Source organism: Marmota monax, unplaced genomic scaffold (assembly GCF_021218885.2).
Source record: "Marmota monax isolate L192 unplaced genomic scaffold, Marmota_monax_Labrador192_F-V1.1 WCK01_AAM20220418_F8-fsc00080, whole genome shotgun sequence".
NCBI classification, from domain to species: domain Eukaryota; kingdom Metazoa; phylum Chordata; class Mammalia; order Rodentia; family Sciuridae; genus Marmota; species Marmota monax.
Genome location: NW_026694750.1, coordinates 8,353,758 through 8,375,161, shown reverse-complemented (window position 1 = coordinate 8,375,161; position 21,404 = coordinate 8,353,758). Strand labels below are relative to the sequence as shown.

Sequence of the window (21,404 nt, the reverse complement as noted above, 5' to 3'; positions counted from 1 at the left end):
GGACTTCCGCTCCCACGGCCCCTCCCTGGCCCTGGGGCGCAGCTCGGCGGGGCAGGGGCGGCAGGTGGTGGGTTGGGGTGGAAGAAGGAGCAGGTGGGAAGGGGGGGCGAGGTTTAAAAACCCACGCCCACGCACAGTCCTGGTGACCTCCCCTGCATGAGGAAAAGCGGGTCCAAAAGATGACTCCTGTGACTCCTATTTTAGGATTGTTATGCTCTGGATGTCAGGGTCACGCTCTCAATCAGACCCTCAATATGACTCGATGAAGGACTGTTGAAATTCACACAGCAGAGTGTTTACACCACATGGTTCCTCTCCAACGGCCCACACTGCCCTGTCTCAAAGTGTGTACTTGTTGCTTTCTGTCAATAAAATCCTTCTGTGCCTGACTTTGACCGGTCCTGAAGCCCCTTCCTGTGATGTCAAGGACCCTCACAGCCCAATTTGAGTCATTGAAGGCATGCTCCTGCTCCCAGCCCAGCTCCTCTTCCGTGTTCCTTCTGCAGCCCCTGCAACGCTGGAAGGCACAAGTTGATTCAATGTCAGCTACCCCGAGAGAGCCTGGGGCCCTTCACCTTTCCTCCCCTGCTGCTGGGAAGGAATATGGAAATGGCACCCTCACACAGGCCCGACCCTCCGAAGGATCAGGACTGGGGCCTGAGAAACCCCAGGCCTGTGCTGAGTCTGGGGGCTGCACCAGCTGCATTAGTTGGTCCATCCTGGGGCTGGAAGAGAAACTTCAGCCCCAGGTTACATTGAGGAAATAGGCTCAGAGGTTGAGTAATTTGGGTAATGCCAGGAACCTTGGTGAATGACAGAGCTGTGACCAGCACCAACCCAGGCCAGTCCAGGGCCGGCTCTTCCCCAGCTTGACTTCCTTCTCCCAAGTTGTCACCCCCAGCCTCTGCCTGCTTCCAGAGCCAGGGGGCCAAGGACCTCAATGTTCCTTAGAGTCCAGGCTATGCAATCTGGACCCAATGGGAGCAGGGCTCCCTTCCTCATCCCAACCCAAGTCCTTTGGGGTGAAATGTCAGAAACCCAGAGCTTGCCCTGATGAGGTGGCAGCAGGGCTGGAACCTACCCCTCCAACTGGGACCACGATGAAGCGCTGGCCATTTGGAATGCAGAGACCACTGGTCGACCTGGGGAAATGCAGGCTCCCCTTGTAGAGACAGGACAGGGGCTCCTGTCATCTTGCCTTCAGCCTTACACAACCACACTGTGGGTGCCCTATCCTGTGCTGTGCTTTTAGTACATGGTATATGGTTTTAGCATGTGACCTGTCATCTCAGTGTGGTCGGTGGTGACCTCAGCTTGGGAGAGGGTGAGGCCACCAGGTGCCTTCTGCAAACCCAGGACTGAGGTTGTTCTCACAATTAGTACCCCTACCAACGTCGAGCCCTTGTTTCAAGGAACATCTGTGTTCTGAGAGTGAGGCCCCACCCAGGGTCCCTCAGCCACAGACACCTATAGTCAGGGCTGGAGGCCTGAGCCAGGCAAGCGGGGATGAGCAGGCCTTCCTCCAGGGCTGGCAGGAGAGTGGGCAGGGAGGTGAGGGGCCCAAATCTCTGAGAGCCAGACAGAGTCTGAGGGGCCAGTGTGATAGGGGGTACCAGCCCAACAAGGGCCTCTCCTCTCCCTCCAAAAATGGCTACCCCTCACCCCAGCCAGGGTCAGGGGCCCAGGCCTGCTCTGCATAGCTCAGGCTGAGAAAGATTTACCTGGCAGAGGGACCCCACATCTCTACCGCCTGGAGAATTCAGCTTCCAGTCCAGAGCAGGTATGGCTGCCCCTGCTGGCTGGGCCCCTCCCATGAAGCCCCACCCTACACCCAGCAGCTTGTTAAAGAGGCAGCTGCCCAGCCGTTCTAGAGCCACATCCTGCTCAGTGACCTACTGAAGCTCCGAAGCGCTCACCATCTTGGTCACATACCACACCATTGATGAGGAATGGAGGCTCCTGCACAGGAAGCCCCCAGACTCAAGGTACTGAAGATGCTTGGCAAGGGCTCCACTCCCTGCACTTGGCTCCTGGGGGTCAGGGAAGGCCCTTCGTGGCAATCAGGGTAGGTCATCTTTTGGGTGGACTTGGCCTGGAGCAAAGGACACTGCACACACTGTGGTGTACAGTGTTTGCTAAATAGAAGCCAAAGGAACACTACAGACACCGTGGGCACAGCACCTGGGGGAACGCCCCCAATAGCGTGTGTCCCGGCGCCAATAACCATACAGAAGACACACGATGCGAGCCATGTGTTGGCCACACTGTAAGCATGGAGCCAGGCAGGGCAGAGGGGTTGGCCTGGTCCTGTCTCTCACACACTCAGACATGAAGGACCAGGGCAGGAAGGGTGTGCAGCCATATGAAGCAGGGTTCCAGTTCATCCTCTGTTGTGTGGCCTGCTGACTGAGGGCTCCCATGCTGGGCAGCACTCTTGGTGAGTGTGAGCAGACATGTGTGAGTGTAAGCACCTGTGTGGGCCTCAGGGCTGCACCTCATCTCCTGCGGTGCCAGAGGCCTCTGGCATCTGCAAGGGCACTTCTTGTGCCCACTTCTTGTGCCTCGAGAGATTGCAGCTGGTCCTCCAGTCCCCTCTCTGGAGTTCCCCCACCCTTCAGAACAGGGGTTTCTGTTCCTAAGAAAATCGGACCTTCCTTGCCTCCCATAACATGCAGTCCCCCTCCTGGCTTACCTGTGAGGGCTTGGCATGACCGCAGGATACCTGTGTGGCCACTGTAGGCACTCAGTGCTGCAAGGCACTTGGGGGCCTCCACCCCTGCTTCCAGGGACCCCAAAAGCTAGTTGGCTTGCCCTGACACGCCTGTTCCCAGAGCACACTGGAGCAGCCTGCTTGGGCACACCCAACAGGGCACAGGCAGGCCGGGTTGCAGCAGATACCAGCCCAGGCCTCGGCAGAGGGAGGGTGCTGGGCCCCAGCAGGCCACACCCAAGGCACAAGAAGTAATTCAGGCCAAGATGTGGACAGTCCTCAAAGTCTGTCAGGCTGGGCTGTGCCTCTGTGGCCAAGGGACATGAATGTCCAGATATTCCAGAGACAGAGAACAGAGAACTGCCAGATCCTGGATGGGGAGACCTGGCTGGGCTGGGAGTGGGTGGTGGCTGCTGGCTGGGTCACGCAGGGAGCCACCTGGGTGGCAGGCAGGGGCCTACTGAGGTTCCCTTGTTGGACACAGGGTGGAACCATGGCCCAAGTGTCTGACGCAGGGCCTGGGCCCTGGAAGCACCACCAGAGCTAGCTGGCCCTGCCATCGTATGAGGAGGGGGGGTGGTGGCTGGTGGAGCTGTGTGCCTCCTTCAGAGACCTGCTGGCCTTCTTCTGCTCCAATGCCACCAACCATGGCATGGTCTGCCTGGTCTGCTCCTGCTGGAGCCATCTCAAGACTACCTCCTGGGGGCTGCTGCTTCTGGGCACCCTGGGGGTGCTCTGCTGGCAGCTTGGGCTCCTGCTGGAGCAGTACTGGCACTACCCAGTCATCATGACAGTGTCCGTGCACTCAGAATGCAAGCTCTTCTTCCCTCAGTCACCCTGTGCGACATGAACTCACCCCAGTGAGGACCCGAGGGTGTTGGCCTGAGGGGCGGGCTCCCTGTCTCTTCACATCCTGGGACTTCTCCCTGAGCACAGTCTCCTGAAGCCTGGCCATGGGTGATGACCTATGCTGTGCCCAGCCAGGACTTGTGAAGGGACACCCAGTCACTGGGAGCCCAGGGATGAGGAGAGGAGGGGCTCTTCCACAGGGCAATCTGAGCTGGCCTGCAAGCTGGGGTTCCCCCAGGAGGGGGCAGGAACGAAGGGAGGTGGGGGCATGCAGGAGGACGTGAAGCACTGGGGGAGGGCCAGGCTAGGGGTCTGATCTCAGCTCTGCAGCCCTGGGGAGAGCCCAGGTCCAGCTCCCAACTCAAAGTCCCTCTCCTGCCTCCTCAAGTGGGGGAGGGGCTGAGTCCTCATGAGGTATAGAGATGCTGAGGCTGCAAGGTGCTGCCTGTTGGGGACCAGTGAGGGGCCCTCACCAGGTCTCTCCAGGAATGCCCTAGGGGATAACATGGGGGGCCCTGGGACAGTGGCTCTGATACGATGTGCCCCCAAGCCGAGCCCTACTGCGTGCCATCTGGAGGTGCTGGACACTTTTGCCCAGGAGAACATCTACTCCCTATACAAGTACAACTTCACCCAGGGCAGCAATGTCCCCCCTGCCAGTGTTTCTGGCCCCAAGCCCCCCATCCAGCTCCATGGGATCCATCTGCCAGTGGATGAGGCACCTGTACAGCTAGCACAAGGCGGGCTTCAGACTGGTGTGGGGGTGCTGGCATGCTGCCCAAGGAGAGTGCGCCTGGTCATGGGTAGGTGAGGAGTTGTGTCTGAACTGACTCCCCACCTTCCAGTGCAACAGCAGCGGTGGTGACTGCTTCTACCGCACTTACTTGTCAGGAGTGGTACCGCTTCCACTACATGGACGTCCTGGCCCTACTGCCCACTGCCTGGGAGGATGGCCAGCACAGCAATCGTGGCCACATCATCTTGTCTTGCCACTATGACAGCAAGGACTGCCAGGTCTGGTAAGCAGGGCAGGGCTAGTGCTGTCCTTTGTCCCACCCAGTGGAGTGCAGTTCTATCCTGGGGTCTGGCTGGCTAGACACCTAGGCTGCCCCGGGCTAGCTGCAAAGAAGGCAGGCATGGCTCCTCAGCACCCTGGGTGGGGAGGCAGGCCACAGGCAGGCATGACCTGAGCCGGCCCCAGGTTCCAGGCACTTCCAGATGTCCCACCACCCCACCAACGGCCGCTGCCACACCTTGAAGGGTGTGTGGGCCGCACAGCACCCAGGTATCACCCACAATGAGTGCCAGTCCCTGGTGGGCATGTGGCAGTGATGGTGCAGGAGGGACGGGGGCTCACACCTCCCTCTCAGCTTCACCAGGTATCAGTCTGGTCCTCAGGACTGAGCTGCAGCAGTATCTCACGCTGCTGTCCACCCAGGCTGGTATCAAGGTCATGGTTCATGGGCACAACCACACGCTCTTATTAGAGCACCAGGATTTCAGTATCTGGCCAGGGATGGAGACCACAGTTGACATCCAAGAGGCGGGCATGCTTGGGGACCCTCTGGGCCCACCACCCTGGGGGCCTGGGGGGCAGGGTCGGCAGAACTGAAACCCCTCCCCGCTGGAAACGGTGCTCAGAGGGCGTGGCCCTAGGCTGCTGCATGGTGTGACCACTGTACTGTACCACACCTCCTACACCAGGCTGGTGAGTGTGGGCGGGCTGGCAATGTCCGGGAGCTGAGAGTGGTCCCGGCGCAGACAGGGCCTCCCCTCCATCTCTGCTGCTCTCCAGTCCTGCCTTCCTTCCAGAAACTGATAGTGGAGACCTGCTCGTGCGCCTACCACCTCTACCCACTGCCTGCGAGGGCTCAGTCCTGCAGCCACGAAGCACCCAGTCTGGGTTGAGCTCCGCCCTCTTCCCCTGCAGAGGGTTGCTGGATGGGTGGCTCCTAACCATGGTGGCTCCTAACCATGCCCCCACGACCCCTCTCCAGGTCACTGCTTCTACCACCTCCTCCAGGACCTGGAAACATACTAGCTGTCACGCGCCTCCTGCTGTCCCAGGTCCTGCAGGTGAGTTGGGAGGTGGGGCCCAGGGTCAGGGGTCACTGCCCTAGGCTGCTGCATGGTGTGACCACTGGCCTGTTTCTCCCAGGGAGTCTTCATACAAGCTCTCTGCGGGGACCTCTAGGTGGCCTTCAGCCAAGTCTGTTGTGAGCGGCCAGGGCATGGTGGGGATGGGTTCAGCAGGTTCCTGGGTAGTCCCTGCCCTCACACCTGCCTGCAGTGCCCTCTGGAGAGGGGAGCAGTCGCTGTGCTTGGCAAGTGGGGCCTGTAGAGCTGGAGCCACAGCCACAGCCGCCGGTGAGTGCACCCCTTCCTCCAGGGGGTATCCTGGCTGAGCCCCTCCTGGCTGAGCCCCTCACAGCTGTTTCCACTCCAGTAGCACTGTGGCCAGGGTGAATATCTTCTACCAGGAACTCAACTACCAAATGGTGGGTGAGGCACCCGTGTACTCTGTGAGTGACCTGAGATCCAGGGCTTGGGCTGGGGGAAGGCAGGGCAGCATCTGGCCACTCCCACTGGTGGCCACCACAGTGCAACCCTGCTCAGAGGTTCCCAGGTGCAGGAGGCCCCCAAACCCCACTCATTGTCACCCACCCGCAGATTCCCCAGCTGCTCTCAGCCATGGGCAGCCTCTGGAGCCTGTGGTTTGGCTCATCAGTCCTCTCTGTTCTTGAACTGCTGGAGTTGCTGCTGGACACCATGGCCCTAGCCTTCCTGCTGGGCCTCTATCGGCTCTGCAGAGCATGGGTGTCCCAGCCTGGGGCCAGCACTGCCTCGGGGCCAGCCCATACCAGTATTGAAGCCCGGGGACTGCAGGCATACCTGCAAAGTTCCAGAGGGAACAGCTGTGTTTCACTTTTACACAGTGTCCCAGGAGCACTGGAAGGAGTTTTGGCAGAAGACATAGGCTGAGCTCTTGTCCCTTGACCCTCCTGACACCTGAACCAGCCCTGGGGCATCTGACCCCTAGGCCTGACCCTGTGGGAGAGTGGGCTCCCCTGGATGTCCAAGATGGGCTAGACTGGCCCACCTGGTTGGGTCTACCCAACAGTTCACAAAGACTTGAGTCTGTGGGCATGCAGATACATCAGGGCTTCCCTTTGCCCACCCACCAGTGATTTCTTGGGTCTGGAGCAGGTCGAGGGCAGAGAGGAGGGGAGGTCCCCTCCTATCTAGATTCCTGAGTTCCGGGTATGATTGTGTGCATGCTTGTGTGTGGGCAGAAGTGCCTTTCCATAGTGGTGCATCTGGTGTCCTGTCTGTGCACTTCTGGGTGTCTGCACTTCTGTCTACATCTGTGTGTTGGTGTGTGTGCATGTCAGGCAGAGCCTGCCTCGGCTTCAGGGCAGCCTCGGGCCAGGCAGGAAGCAGGGCAGGACCAAGGCAAGGTTTGTAATAAAATCAGTGATTCACAGTGGCCAGAGTGTGTGTGTGTGTGTGTGTGTGTGTGTGTGTGGCTCTCCTCTTACCCATGCTGGGGTGAGCTGCAGATCTCAGATCACACCCCAACACTTCCTTGGAACAGACCACAGCAGTCACACTATGGGGGCCGGAGAGACACTATATAGGACCAGGCCCAAGCCATCCTTACTGGCTGAGTACACCCACCCCTGCTACCACCAGGGGTCACCAGCTAAGCTAGAGGAAGTTAGAGAGGCCAGGGAATGGGGGCTGGGGATGCCAGAAGTCCTTGGTCCCCCATCAGGCCCCTGGCCTTTGGAAAAGGGACACTGGAGGGACCCTGCTCAAAGCTGCTGCTCAAGGAGGGCAGAGGACCCATTCACATCCCCAGATGAGACAGAGCAGTGCAAGGCAGTGAGCCAATGAGCAGGCAGTGGGCGCAAGCGGCAGAGGTTTATTAACCGTGAGTGATTGGAACAGGAGGGGTGGGATCCTGCCAGCCTAAGGATGGCAGGTGGCAGGGTGGGCGGTGGGCAAGCTCAAGCAGGGAAGAGAGAGCTAATTCTGCTCTTTAGGGTCACAGCCAGCAGGCAGGGGAATCGGGGCCCCAGTCCAGTGCCCACCTTACTGCCGGTGGAGCCTCCCTGGGCAGCATTTGCATAGTGACCAGCAAGAACCCACAGTTGTGGAGGGGCTCAGCCTGTCCTGAGGCTCTTTTACAAAGGAGAATTTGAAGGCATTGGTGGGTCCCCAAATTAGCAAAAGACCCCTGGGCCCATCAGAGGGCTCAGTCCAAGGGGCGAGGCCAGTGAAGGGGCAGGGCAGAGCTATGGGGGCATCCCCCCAGCAGCAGGCAGAGCTGGGATCAGGGTGGTCCTTGAGAGTCCAGAGGAAAAAACGCAGACAAAGTCGGAACAAGGCCGTTGTAGAAAATCCACTCAGTGGGTAACAAAGAACAGTGGGTGTGGTGGGAAGGGCCAGTGGGTTTGGTGTACGCCTGGCTCTGGGCAAGTTCCTCCCTGGAGGAGGCAGGGAGGGTCTGGGGCCAACCAGCACCAGGGGCCGTCGTGGCCAGCCACATGGCCTTGGGACGCCTGCGTCCGTCCCAGGCAGAGAGCCCAGGCCAGAGCCCACCCACCCAGCACCTGCAAAAGCCCAGCCTTGATACTGGGGTCACTAAGTGAGGTACTTGGGTTGGTTCCCTGGATGGGCTGCCACTCCTGCTCTGGGAAGGTGCTGGTGGCCAGCCACCAGCCCCAGGCTAGAGGAGGGGCTCTGGGGGGTGAGTAAGAAGGACCCAGCTAGCAGGTCAGTGTTCCGCGGCAGTAAAAGTGGGGGCAAGAGATGACACTGACCCTGAGGGCAGAGAGGGACAAGGTAACACAGGCCTCGAGTGATTTGTGACGTTAGCAATCCAGGCCCCTGAAGAAGGGGTCACCTGAAGACAGAGATTCCCCAAGTGGGGTGAGGGGCACCAGAAGATGCAGCACCCCCCAAAACGTGGGGTTTCAAGACTCAGTGCTGGGGTCCTTCACTCCCGGCCAGGGGGGGACCACGGGTAGCCGGGAGGAGGGATGAGCAGGCGCGTGGGGCTCCAGGAGCACCAGGGCACTGGGGCTGTCGGGATGGGCCCATGGACCTTGCGCAGGCAGGGCTGTGGCTGGGTGGGGGACCAGGATTTTCAGAGGCATGCAGGGTCCGGGCCGGGCGGGCCGGGCAGGGCTGGGGTCCCCCGGCTGCCCGGCCTGCGCAGCCCTAGCTCTCCTCCAGGTGGAGACTGATGAACTCCTGGATGCACCTGCGGTATTGCAGCTCGGTTGGGCTGCTGCCCGCCAGGGGGCCCAGCTGGCCGGGGGCGGCCTCAGCCTCTCTCATCTCCTCGGCCATGCGCGCCAGACGGAGCCTGGGGGAGGGGCGCAGTGTGAGGCAGCACCTCTGACGACCCGGCGCTGGGGAGTCCCGCCCCCACGGCCGCGCGTGCTCACAGCGTAACGATGTCTGCGTTGGCCGCCTGCACGGCGATGGTTAGCGGGTCCTGCTGCTCCTGGTCCAAGGCGTGCTGGTCGGCTCCACGTTTCAGGAACAGGCAGACCTGGCTGGGAGCGGAGGGCCGTGTCTAGGCGAGGTGGGCTGGGCGCGGCTGAGGCCGGGAGGGGCAGGCTCAAGAGACTCACCCGGTGCGGCCCAGGAGCGTAGCGTGGTGCAGGGGCGCCCGGCCCCGGCTGTCTCTTTGGTTAACGTCTGCTCCGTTTTGCAGAAGGAATTCACAGATGATCAAGGAACCCTGGGGAGCCGGGCGCCTAGGACTGAGCCGAGAAATGGCCCCCTACAGGGCCCCCACACCAGGGCCCTCAGCCCTGCATGCCCAGCCGGGACAAGCCTGCGCTCCACCCGGGAGAGGATGCACACATTGGCGTGCAGCTTCCTGCCACACTCACCCCTAGCACGGCCTGCACCAGCGGCGTTTTGCCTTCGTCCTCTGCGTCGGCCCAGTTTACCTCCGCCCCGTGGGCCAACGCTGCGGCCAGCGCGGGGAGGTCGCGAGTGCGCGCTGCGCGGTGAGCCAGTAGTCCAGGATGCAGCTCACGCACATCTGCCAACCCCCAGGCCTCGGCCTCCGTCTCGGTCTCGGCCTCGGCCTCTACCTCACCACTGGACTCCTCTGACTCTGCACCCTCTGCGAGAAGATGGACAGGGTTAGGGTCTTTGACTTCACTGGGTGGGGGTATACCAGGGCTGCAGCGAGATGGAAAGGTGTGTACCAACCTTCCTCAGTGACACTGTCCACCACTGAGCCTGCACTAAAGGCCAGGACGTCTGAACTGCCATCAGAGCTGCCTCCCAGGCCACTGTCGCTGCTTAGACCTGCAGGGTCACAGGCTGGTGAGGGGCTTGAGCAAGGCAGGCCCCTGACTCTTCCCAGAACCACAGGGAAGGCTTAGCCCCACTGGCCCTCCAGGGGACCTGGGAAGGGCAGAACCAGCCCTAGCTAGGAAAGAGGAAAGGATAAAAAACCACCAGGCCTCAAAGGAGCCAAGGGTAGCCCAGGGCCAGGTTCTGAGGTCTTCAGGTACTGGAAGCCCAGCCTGGCCAGCAGGGAAGAAGCCAGGCCTCAGAGAAGCCTGAGGCTTAGGGCCAAGGCGACAGCGCCCTCTGCTGCCTGCAGTCACCCCCCTCATTCCCATCATGCACATAGGCCCTCCAGCAGTGCGTGCGCGTGCGCGCGCGCACACACACACACACACACAGAGCTCTTAACAGTCCCAGTTTCAGCCTCCAGGTTGGTGAACAAGAAAGCCCTGCTAAAGCTCCAGCTCTCCCCACGGCCAGCCCAACCTCCTTGTGACACTGCCTAGCTCTGTCCTTCCTATGTGGAAAAGCTGTCCTTTCTGTCCCTGAGCAAATGCCGTCCATACTTGTCCATGCGCCAGGGAGTCTTCACTGGCTCCCCTTCTTTCCTGGACAGGGTGGCAGCCCCCAAAGGGGGTGGGCAGCAGGGGATGGGGCCTCCCAGAACTTACTGCGTGGACCGGCCCCCGCTGCCCCTGCATCGAAGTAGGAGAAGAGGGAATCCAGCTCATCGGGACAGAAGAGGGAATCCCGGCGGAACTTGCGCTCCAAAGTGCCTGCTGCTGGGGGGTGGGCCACATGTTCAGAGGGGGAAACTGAGCACCAGGATAGGAGGGTGCCCCAGGCCCCACTGGGAGTTGGACAGAGTTCCAAGGTGCCTCTGTCTCCAACCCACCTCCCACCATGACTCTCAGGGATCAGGGGCTCAGACCCAGAGAATTGCAAGAATTACAATTGTTTGTGATCCTGCCCAGGTTTATAAATGGGTGTGGCTGCTAACAGCCCTCTCACCTGAGGACAGAGCAGCCACTGAGGGAAGGACAGGTTCAAGTCGGACCTTGCGGCGGGTGGTAGGAGCACGGGGGGAGCTGTGGGGGCGCTGGCACTTCTGTGCTCGCCAGTGCCTTGGGGCATCTCGGGCCAGTGCTGTTGGAGGCTTCCGCAGAAACTTCTTTTCCACGTATTTGTCCTTGATCCAGGCCTCCTTGTCCTGCCTGGACCAGGGGCAAACATGAGTCTGCATTCACTGGCTGAGGCTCCTCTGGCCAAGTTGGGCTGCACCCCACCTCACCTGGGGCTGCTGGCTGTGGGCTTCCTGCTGCCCAGGCCCTCATACTGGGCCTCATAGATCTGGTTCATGGTGCTATTTCCAAGCTCACACATCAGCTGGTGAGAGAAGGGTGTGTGGAGGTCCGTACAAGCTCAAAAGACCCCATACTCCCACCCAACCCAGGGTCCTAGAGGACTTTAAGAGCACCCCCCACCTTTAGTAGCTCTGGCTCCCAGGAATCCAGTGTCAGGGACCGAACCTTGGAGCAGTGGACACCCAGACTCCTGGACAGCAAGGAGATAGGGCTGGGTCAGGTTGCAGCTCCACCTGGCTTGGCCCTGCCCCACCCCACCGAGTCAGGGAGGCCACCTGTGGATGCCTGAACACTCAATGCAGAGTAGCACGCCAAGGTTGATGCTGGCCCAGCGGGGGTCTGGCTGGCCACAGTCGCCACACTGGCCATTGCCAGCCACGCTCTGTACCCGCTGTAGCACACTCTCACCCTTGACACCGCGTTCCCGAGAGTCCGTGGCAGAATCGATGCTGCTTGTGGACGGAGATGCTGTGCGGTCCAGCCTCTGGGACAGTGTGAGGGGCCATTCAGCCCGACTCCCCTGCAGGCCCTTCCCCCACCCCAGTCGGGGGCCCTCAAGCACAATCCAAGACACACACAGGTGTGCACACATGCAGCATGCACACGCATGTACATGGCACTGCACACACACACACATGCAGCCTGCAGGAGCTGCCTCATGGACACACAAGCAAGCATGTGCAAGTGGAAGGGCAGGGTGGGCCACACCTCGCTGTAGCAGCTGTCTGGGCTCTCGCGGTAGGCAGAGGCAATGCTGGCCTGCACAGCTTGCACCCAGGCCTGCCTGAGCTTCTCTGAGTCGGCCTGCAGCATGCAGCTCCTGGAGGGAGGGGCTGGTTAGGCTGGGTGGGTAGGGCTCCCCCCCCTGCCCTGGGCTGGGCCTCCTCACTTGGTGGGCGACACGACCTCAAAGCAGAACCTCCGCTCGATGTCCTCACAGGGCTTCACGGAGCACAGGCGGAGGTCATCCACCACCACAGTCAGCGCATCCTGTGGGCAGCACCACTGTGGACATCTATCTGCTCACCCCCACCTGGCACTGACCACCTGTTTTCTTCTTCACCTTAGAGATCTCCAGCAATCTATTCCAAACTCCCTGTTACCTGACCATTCGGGCCTGGTGTCCATCAGTATCCTCAGCTCTGTGCCAACCCCCATTGACTAACCCACCCCATAGTCCAGGTGGGGAGGGGTCCAGCCACCAGGACCCCAACCCAACGCACCTTGAGTTTCTTCTGGTAAACAAGTTGGCTGTTCTGAATGGAGAACCAGCGCCTGGTGAAGTGGATGGGCAGGGGGTCAGGCAGTGCTGGCCCCATGTCCACTCTGCTCTTGGCCCAGCCTGCCCTCAGCCCTGCCTGAGAAAGGCCCTCACCGGTTCCATGTCTTGAAGGCATTGCTGGCTCTCTTGAAGAGGTAGCCCTCCATCACCACGCCGCTGGGCGCATCCACGTCGAATTCCACTTTTGACTCATCATAGGAGAAGTCCTGGGGAATGCAGAGCCAGCCCTCGGGGAGTGGCCACCACCAGAAGACCCCGCCATCCTCCCAGGCTCACTCAGAGTGAAGGACGAACTGAGGTACATGCTCAGACAGGAGACCCTCTGCCTGGTACTGCAACTTCCTGACTGGGTGAGACCCCCTGCCCAAGACCCCGCAGGCAGACCTTGGCATTCACAGCTGGGCTCCAATCCCCCCCAGCAGCTTGCAGGACAAGAGGGCTGCAATCAGGAAGGAAGCCCCCCCCGCCCCCCCACCCCCCCCGCATCCTGAGTGCCCCGTGCATGTCGCCAGCTGGGTCAGCTCCAGCAGCCTGACAGAGCTCCATTGAGGAGCCAGAGCCTTGGGTGTCCTGTGTGTCCTCCATCCAAGCAGGCCAGGCCAGAGGAGGAGAGGTCTGGCCACCTGCTCTCAGGCTGAGTGGGGGCAGGAAGGCACAGCTGCCACCACTCCCTCAGGTGGGGGAAGGGGTCCGGCTTCAGCCTGCATCTTGCTGGTGCCAGCAACCAGCCCACAGGTGGCGGGTGCAGTCCCGGCCTTTGGAGGTGGTGGGAGGTGTCCGTGGTGCTGAAGTGCCCCAAGCGGGGAGGGCCTGGCTTCCCCTTGCAATGCCCATGCCCACACGCCCAAGGGTGGATAATCTCACCTGCAGTAGTGTCTGAGGGCCAGAGGAGGAGCGGGTGGGAGGGGAAAAGACAGCCAGTGAGTGAGGGCCCTCCCACAACCCACAAGTAGCCCCACCCCCTACCATCCCACTGCCTCAGGCCCACCAGAGTGGCTCCCACCTGCAGCCAACCCCCATCTGGTGATGGCCCAGGCCACTGTGCAGCAGGTGAGCCAAGGCCAAGGACCAGCAGCCCTCAGGCAGGAGGCCTCAGGTCCCGGCTCCAGCCCTTCCTCGCACCCAGCCCACACGGTGAAGCTCCCAAGGAGGGGACTCATCCCTCTCACTGCACGTGCCAGAGGGAAGCAGCCTCAGCCTGGCAGAGAGGGCATGGGCCTGGCGGGGAGGTGGGGCATGCAGCTATGCCTGTGGCCCCAGGTCGGGACCGCAGGGAGGTGGGCCGGGGGGTGGGGGGGTGAGGCTGAGAGCAGGCTCCGGGAGCCTCACCCGCTGCTGGATAGCCGCGTGCTTGCGCTCCATCTCTCGCTTCTCCACGGCAGAGTCGATCACCAGCTGGTCCAGCTGTGGGGTTGGGGGCATCAGAGAGGCAGTGAGCCCCTCCCCTGAGACCCTGGCCCGGGTCCGCCTTCCCCAGGCTCACCTCAGCTGCCAGCTTTTTCATGTAGGGGTCCAGCTGGTGCAGGAGGCTGTAGCCCTGCTGGAAGAAGCTGTGCTGGGCGTGCATGAAGGACAGCATCTGCAGGCACAGGGGCCAGTGAGCAGGGCTCTCTGCATGGGCCTGCTCACAGGCACCCCCCACAAGCACTCACAGAATCCAAGATCTCAAACTTCTTCTTGGCCTGGAGGACATTAATCTGCCAGAGGAGGAGCAAACAGGCCAGGTCTCAGGGCCAGGAACCCATGGCTCCACCTGACCAGAGTCCATTCAGGCTGCCAGTGGTCCTGAGAGCCCCAGGTCATCCTCAGTGTCTTGCCATGCCAGCCTCAGTCTCCCATGTTGGACACAGGGTCCTATCCAGGCGAAGCCAAGAATCTCACCCCTGCCTTCCTGTTGAAGGTCCTCAAGCCCTCAGCCCACAATGGTCATCCCCACCTCTTGACTCGTGCAGGACAGACCCCTCCCTGTTTCAGGAGCCAACCTCTCAGCTGACCTGGAGCACATAGTCCAGGGCTAGGTGGCGGAAGCACTTCCGGGTGAGGGTGAGGGCACCCGTGGCCTCCTCCACCTCATGGGGCCGATGCCTGGGGGCCTGAGCATTCCGCACCAAGGAGAGCTCCATGTCCTCCCGCACCTTATCAAACTGCTTCTTCGTCTCCTTGAACTTCCGTACATCCCTGAAGGCCAGTGTTGGGTCAAAGGTCAGAGGCGGGAGAAGGGATGTGCTGAGCCAACCTCTAACAGCCCCAGCTTCTCCTCTGCCTGCTGGGCAGGGCCTCCTTTCTTGCTCGCTATCCTGGCCCCCACCCCACCCCTGCCACCAGCCCCCTCCCCTGCTCCCTGCTCCAGGATGTCTCCAGCCCTTCACACCTTACTCCAGACCCAGTGATCCAAAGTCAACAAACATCTCCCCTATGGTACCCCCAGCAACCCAACCACACCTATGGGGACTGAGCTGGACCCTGGGTCCTCCAACCAGCCTTGAGACCTGGGTCTGGATACCCTTGGCCACTCCCCTGTCCTGGAGATGAAGCACAACCTTGGGGCTTGGACCACTCACTCTTTGACAAAATTGTGCAGCTGCTGTCTCACAGACCTCTGGGCCTGGTCAAACAGGATCTGGGGACAGAGAGGCAGGGAGGAGCTAGTGGGGGTTTGTCCCTACAGAACAACCCACTGGAGGCCCCATCCATCCCCGCAGTGAGAATCAGGAGAGTTCTACCCTCCTACCCAGACCTGCCTGGGCCCAGCTCTCTGCAGAGGGTGCTACCAGTGCAGCCTGTTCTGTACCAGGAGCTGGCCTCTGGGGGCCAGAGAATGACTCCCAGCCTGGGTTGGTGCCCAGAGGCAACAGCTGTGACCACCTGCCCCTCTTTCCACCTGGCCCTCAGCCAGTCTACAGACTAATGCTGTCAGATGGGCTCCTCCTTCAGCTACACCCACAGTGCTCACATGGGCAGCACATAACAGCCACTGGAGGCTGCCCACCCTTAGCAGGAAGGGCTCCATCAGAGCCAGCCTGGGGAGAACTGGGGCATGGTGGTGAGGGCTTCATAGTGGAGGGGCTTCAGGGTCCCCCCACAGCACTCAGAATCAAACCCTCATGTAGAGGAGGGCTGGGCCAAACCAGGACAGGCAGAGAGACAGGAACTCAGCTGAGCCATCCTGAGCAGGTTTATTTCTGAACTTCCCTGCAGGGGTGGGGGCCCCGCGTTTAGTCTGGGCTCCAGTTCCCAGACCACGCCCCGCCATGTGCCTCAGCCTGTTCTGTGTGTCTGTCCCCACCAGTCCTGGCCCTGCCCAAATAGTGAGGGCGAGTCTCGCAGGGATGATGCAGGGTCAGCTGGGACGATGGAGTGAGTACTCTGCTCAGCTGGGAGATCGGGATGAGCTTCGAGGTCTCCCCCACCTTGAGACCCCACTGCCCATGGCCCTAGGTTGTGCTACTTCCCCTGCCTCTAGGACCCAGTCTGTCTCTTACCTGGGACATGGCAGGGCTCCCAAAGGAGGCCTCCACACCCCACTGACTCACAGACATGGGTGGCCACCACTCTCACAGACTGGATGTGTAGGACATGGCCTCCCTCATGGGTGGCCACCCACTTGGCTCCCTGTGAGCTAGTTAGTCTGTTCCAGGCCAGGGAGGGCCTTTGGGAGCTGCTGGAGGCAGCATGATGGAGGCTGGGGCCTCACACCCATGAGGCTCACCGTGTGGTAGTTGACCATCTCCTGCAGGCTGTCTCCAAACCTCTGCAGACATTCCTGGGGAGAAGAGCAAGAGGGCTGAGGCCATGGTGCCGGTGGCACCTCACCATGTCCAAAGGGTCCCCTCCCTGCCCACAGGATACAGAGCTGCACCTGAGCAGAGTCCAGACACCTGCTCATGAGCCTGGGCACCCTTGAGGGGCTGTCTCCCTGCTCCACCCCCACCTGGCGTTCAAAAGCCAGCTGGCACCTCACCGAGATGACGGTGTCACCTTGGCACTGCTGGGACAGGTCACGGACACCACTCACAAAGAGCCTGTTGGTGGTGACGTAGGCCTTGCCGGCCTCGATCATGCCACTGCACAGCTTGACCAGCTATGGATGGGACAGAGCAGGAAGGGTGAGGGTCTGGCAGCTCCTATAAGCAATGCTCACAATGGCCGAGAGGTCCATTCCAGCCAGAGAGAAGTACACAGCTCCCAAGGGAGGTCAGTGCGAGGTCAGAATTCAACTCAGGGCCCACTGGTGCCCAGGATGCAGCTGCCCCTGAGCAGCCTGCATAAGCCTGCTGGCACACAGGACAGTCCGTGGTCTGGGCTCTGGAGCAGCAGACTGGGCAGGACAGGGGAACTTAAAGTAGGGTGCTAGGGCTGGGGTGTGATGTGGCACTTCAGACTTAAAGGCAGCCAGTGTGGGCTCATGGCACTGACAGTCCCTTCTTCCTCCCCGGCACTGATTCTGTCACCCCCAGGTCCCCAACCCAGGTACACTGGGCACAACCACACAGCAGCTGTCCCTCATTCAGCAGCCAGCAGAGGCCTGGGTGACATGCCTGGGTCATGCCCTCAAGGGGATGAGACTCACGTATATGCACGTGGTATGTGCACCCTGGGATGTGTGTGGGAGGACACGGATGGGGGAGTCAGGGGCAGATCCAGGTCCTGAGCATGCACATGAGTGTTTGCACACTGCTGGGTGTGCATGAGCTCCTAAGTCCTGAAAAGCCAGTCCTGCTTTCAGACTAGGGGGCTAGGATGGGCGGGCAGAGCAACACTGACCCTCCATGTGCCCCAGGCCTCCCCCTCACCTTATCCAGTTTGGCCTCAATCTCGACCACATCTGTCTCTACCTCATCGATGGTGGCCCTGCAACAAGAACAGGTGGCTGGGATCAATCTGCAGCCCGCTGTGCTGACTAGGGGACAGACTTGGGCTTCGTCTCCCCTTGCACCTCCCCAGGGGGGTCTGCCATAGAAAGAAGCTTCCAGGAAACTGAGGTTGGGAGAGGTGATCACTCTGTCCTGAGGGCAAGAGGGAAGAGACCCAGGTTCAGCAACTCTGGAGCCATCCAGCACCCAGCATCACCCCAGGAAGAGGCTACATTGGTGGAAACACCCTCTGCCCAACTGAGACTGATGCACCAGGAGTCAGGGGATGGGAGGGCAGAGGTTAGAAAAGGCCTCAACCCTTGAGGACAGCAGGGAGCCAGAGAGCCACAGTGGTGGTGCTCATGACAGCCTGGGCCAAGCCTTGCTGAGGAGCAAAATAAAGCCCCAAACCAGCTGAGAAGTGGGGTCCACCAGCTCCTCAACCCCAAAACTCCAATAAGCACAGTCCACCTGGAGGGAGAGGTGGGTCAGGTCTCCTCAGAGCCCACTCCCATCAGGGCAGCCTGACAATGGGGCTGCCATGGGGTGGGAAGAGTTAAGGAATGACATCACCGGGAGAAGCCAGGGGAGAATCCCGGAAGCCAGAGGCAGATGGATCAGGCACGTGACACCCCCACCCTCTGGGAACAGGAAATAAGGAAATAGGGCCAGGATCCCAGCAGTCCCCCACCCTGCACAGTCAACTCAGCTCTGGTGAACCAAGCCCATCTGACCTGCCTGGGATGAGGAACCCGGGGGGGGGGGGGTACAGGCACAGGCTGGGGCAGAGGCAGTCTTCCAGGGACAAGTCTTGGGTGGGGGGTCCAACAGAGGGGAGGCCACCCAGGTCTAGCATCCCCTCACCCCTTGCTACCCCCACTCTCAGGACAAGCAGAGAAAGGAGGAGTTTCTAAACTTAGGGATCGGACCGACAGGTCACATGGGACATGGTCTGGAGCTGGGACTGAAATGGCCAGGCTGTCCCAGCCAGGAACTATCAAAGGTCCTGTCTGCCCGTGCTGGCCGGACATCAGCTGTTCTGGGAGCAGCCTCCACCCCTTGAGAGGCTAAGGGAACCTAAGTCCTGGACCAAAGTGGGGACAAAGGAAATGGAGCTTCGGCAGCTGCTTGGACCATGGGTGACCTGTGTGTGCACAGCAGCCTGCCAGGCTTAGGAAGAGTGCCTGCAACTACTGCCAACCCATACCGCCTGGAGGTGTGGACACAGGGAAGTTCAGACTCTGGACTTTTGACCACTGGCTTGAGAGTCCCAGAACAGAGAAGGGAGCGTCTGCCCAGAAGAGTGCTATGGGGTCACCCCGGCTCCCCTGAGAAGGCCAGAAGACTGGACAGCTGCACCCAGAGCCACTGCCCTTGACCAGGAGCCCGTCTTTAGGAGATGGCCAGGGCCGTGCTGAGCCAGGAGTGCAGACGTGCTTGCGGGGACAGGGTGGGTGCTCAGTGGAGGTTCAGCAGGAGCCCTTCTTCTCCTTTCCTCAGACTGGGACCCGAGGTCTTTCTCTGGCTCCCTGCAGTGGGCCAGGGGAGGAGGCCCCTCCACCAAAGCCCTGACTCAGTGCCTGAAGCCCCACCCAGGGGACAGGCCATGACACCCTGAGGTGGTGCCCCTTCCTCAGCTTCTCAGGACCCCCACCACAGTGCCCCTGGTCTAGGGGGTATCCCTGAGACTGTTACAAGCCCCTCCCCAGGCCAGGAGACCCCAAGCACGCTCGGGGACTAGGCTCTCCATGCTTCCACATACTCCCACAGCCCCACCCTCAAATGAGCTACACCTGAAGGTAATGGACAGAGGCTCTGCAAGCTCCAGTTAAATCACAGCCCACCCCAATGCATGGAGCCAGGCTTCCACAGCCTTCAGATCAAGGTGCAGTAGCCATCTTCAACCCCAGCCCATACTCACAGGCAGGCTCCAGGCACCTCCCTGCCAGAGAGAGACACTCCAAGCAGTTCAACGGGCTGGTTGTGGGAGGGGAGGCCCAGGATTAAATGGGGTTCCAGTCCCTCATATGCCCATCCACAGTGGGAGGAAGAGCCACAGGCTTCTGAGTAAGGGTGAAGTTGGGTGCCTCAGTCTAGATCAAGCCGCAGCAAAGAGGCCCTGGCCATGACTCCCCCACAACCCAGGTCCAAGATTCTGGGTGCCTGAGTCACTCAGATCAGTCAGCAATGGAAGAGATGGGAGAACCCAGAGGATGACCTCCAGTCTCTCTGCCCAGGGCCTGGGGCCACTCTGGGCCAACCCTGACCCTCTCAACTCCAGGCTCCCGAAGGCCTTTGTTAATGACTCCTGGTGAGGTGGTTTTGCAAGAGGCTGGCTCTAAGGATGCTGAGGCAGGCTCCCAGAAACCCAGCATGCACATGCAAGAATGTCCAAGAATACACATGCAGAAGCATGACACACGCTCATGCACAAACATGCATGCATGCAATGGCAGAGTGTTTATACATATGTGCTCCAGAGAATGGGGTGCAAACATGTGCATGGACATGTGTACCTGGTCTTAGAACACACCTATACACAGACTAAGGTGTTTACAGCACAACACACTCAGTATGTGAATCCATAGGGACAGGTAATACACACACATGCGTGCCTCTAACCATCATGAGTCTAAGTGAAGGCACAAAGCATGTCAGTCCAGGGGGCAGCTCACCCACACATCCAGGTACATGGTGTGGCACCTCAAAGGGGGCAGAGTGGCAAAGCTCACACATGTGCACCTACACATGTGCATGTGCAGAGGCATGTGGCCTCACGAAGGGGCATACTTGCAAACTGCACATGGGAAGTGCTTCATTACTGTTTGCCAAATGTTGTCCAACCATTGAAACAGATGCACACTTGTGTACACGTCCATGAATATGTGGTTCATGCAGATGTGCATGCCTGCATGCTCAGGAATAATGAAAGGTACACAAACCCCCAGTGGATACTTGTCCTCTCCCACCATCCTGGACAGCCCCCACCCTCCAGGCCCTGTGGCCAAATTACCCTTCATTCCTACCAAGTGGCCTACTCTAGGCCCTAAACGTAGCAACAGCTGCCTGTACCCATGCATTGCTCTGGACACATGGGCTAAAACAGAGTCGAGGGATGAACACCCTGGACCCAGACAACCTTGCCCAGAGCTGGGCTGCAGGGTGGCTGGGGGGAGGGGGGGACCTCAGCCAGTACAGGTTGCCACAGCAGAAAAGTGTAGATACAAAGCGGGGGTGGACAGTGCTGGAGATGGCCGTCCCCACAACTGCCCAGCCGGACACTGATGCACGGGGGCTGGGACGCCCACACTCACACCCTCCGAGCGAGGTGAGCCACACAGGGGCGTCTTTTGTTCTAGTCCCCCGGGGCAGGGGCGGGCCGGGGCCGCTGCTTTGTCCCGAGCCGGGCCCTCCGCCTCGGTCTCCGGCGGCCACAGCGCGGTCGCAACGCTGAGCAACGCCGCCCGCACAAAGGCGGCTCGATGCCCCCGCCCGCACCCCTCTCCCGGCGGCCAGGACGCACCTGAAGCGCGGCGAGTCCTTGATGCACTCCTCGAACTCCACCGTCATGGCTGCAGTGGCAGGGCGCTCACTGGACCGAAGACCGCGGCGCGCCGAGCGGCACCCCCGGCCGCCCGCCCGCGCTCGGCGCCCGCCCGCCCCGGAATGAGGCCGCCGCGCCGCCGCCCCGCCCCGCCTGTCACTGCCAGGGAGCGTCGCCAAAGTCCGCCGCCGCCGCGCGCGCTGCCTGCTGTCACAGCCAGGGAACGTCGCCGAACCCGCCACCGCGCACCACTGCTTTCACCTCCGGGGAGTGTCACCAAACGCCCTCCCTGTGTCCACTGCCACAGGGTCGGGGAGCTTGATGGGCCGAGACAGTTGGGCTTCGGGGACCGTCGGCCAAACCCAGGAACCGGGAGGGCGCGGGCTCCGCCCGCTCCAGCCATCCTAGCCATTGCGCAACTTGGGGCGTTTGCAAAAACCACATTTGGGAGGTCTTGGCCGCTACTCGGCGGACAGACACG

At 60.8% G+C, this 21,404-nt stretch overlaps 2 protein-coding genes across 2 annotated transcripts; one reads left to right on the top strand and one right to left on the bottom strand.

Moving 5' to 3' along the window:
• Positions 1 to 3,032: 3,032 nt before the first annotated feature.
• Positions 3,033 to 7,507, top strand: Scnn1d (sodium channel epithelial 1 subunit delta). Its single transcript, XM_058572646.1, is given in 13 exon segments — positions 3,033 to 3,131; positions 3,282 to 3,527; positions 3,530 to 3,570; positions 4,046 to 4,283; positions 4,451 to 4,578; positions 4,768 to 4,855; positions 4,938 to 5,110; positions 5,216 to 5,271; positions 5,355 to 5,462; positions 5,557 to 5,635; positions 5,718 to 5,951; positions 6,006 to 6,081; positions 6,230 to 7,507. Coding segments are annotated over 13 exon segments (1,878 nt in total). The 3' UTR covers positions 6,542 to 7,507.
• Acap3 (ArfGAP with coiled-coil, ankyrin repeat and PH domains 3) lies at positions 7,469 to 21,053 on the bottom strand. The gene is made up of 24 exons (XM_046424387.1): positions 20,903 to 21,053; positions 17,320 to 17,377; positions 16,488 to 16,607; positions 16,236 to 16,289; positions 15,088 to 15,146; positions 14,521 to 14,704; positions 14,179 to 14,223; positions 14,010 to 14,105; positions 13,856 to 13,930; positions 13,391 to 13,402; positions 12,620 to 12,732; positions 12,468 to 12,519; positions 12,134 to 12,234; positions 11,953 to 12,064; positions 11,520 to 11,728; positions 11,365 to 11,434; positions 11,172 to 11,266; positions 10,892 to 11,094; positions 10,552 to 10,659; positions 9,797 to 9,895; positions 9,469 to 9,707; positions 9,205 to 9,314; positions 9,016 to 9,126; positions 7,469 to 8,933 (listed from the first exon to the last, which is right to left on the bottom strand). Exons 1-24 carry the CDS (start codon positions 20,947 to 20,949, stop codon positions 8,786 to 8,788), a joined length of 2,520 nt encoding a protein of 839 aa, XP_046280343.1. The 5' UTR covers positions 20,950 to 21,053; the 3' UTR covers positions 7,469 to 8,785.
• Between the last annotated feature and the right edge of the window lie 351 nt (positions 21,054 to 21,404).

Excerpts from the sequence above, each read along its gene's own strand:
- Acap3 (XM_046424387.1), bottom strand. The coding sequence starts at position 20,949 with ATGACGGTGGAGTTCGAGGAGTGCATCAAGGACTCGCCGCGCTTCAG. Across the intron at positions 16,608-17,319 it reads TTGAGGCCAAACTGGATAAG|CTGGTCAAGCTGTGCAGTGG; the intron begins GTGAGGGGGAGG and ends TCCCATCCATAG. Across the intron at positions 12,520-12,619 it reads GCCTTCAAGACATGGAACCG|GCGCTGGTTCTCCATTCAGA; the intron begins GTGAGGGCCTTT and ends CCACTTCACCAG.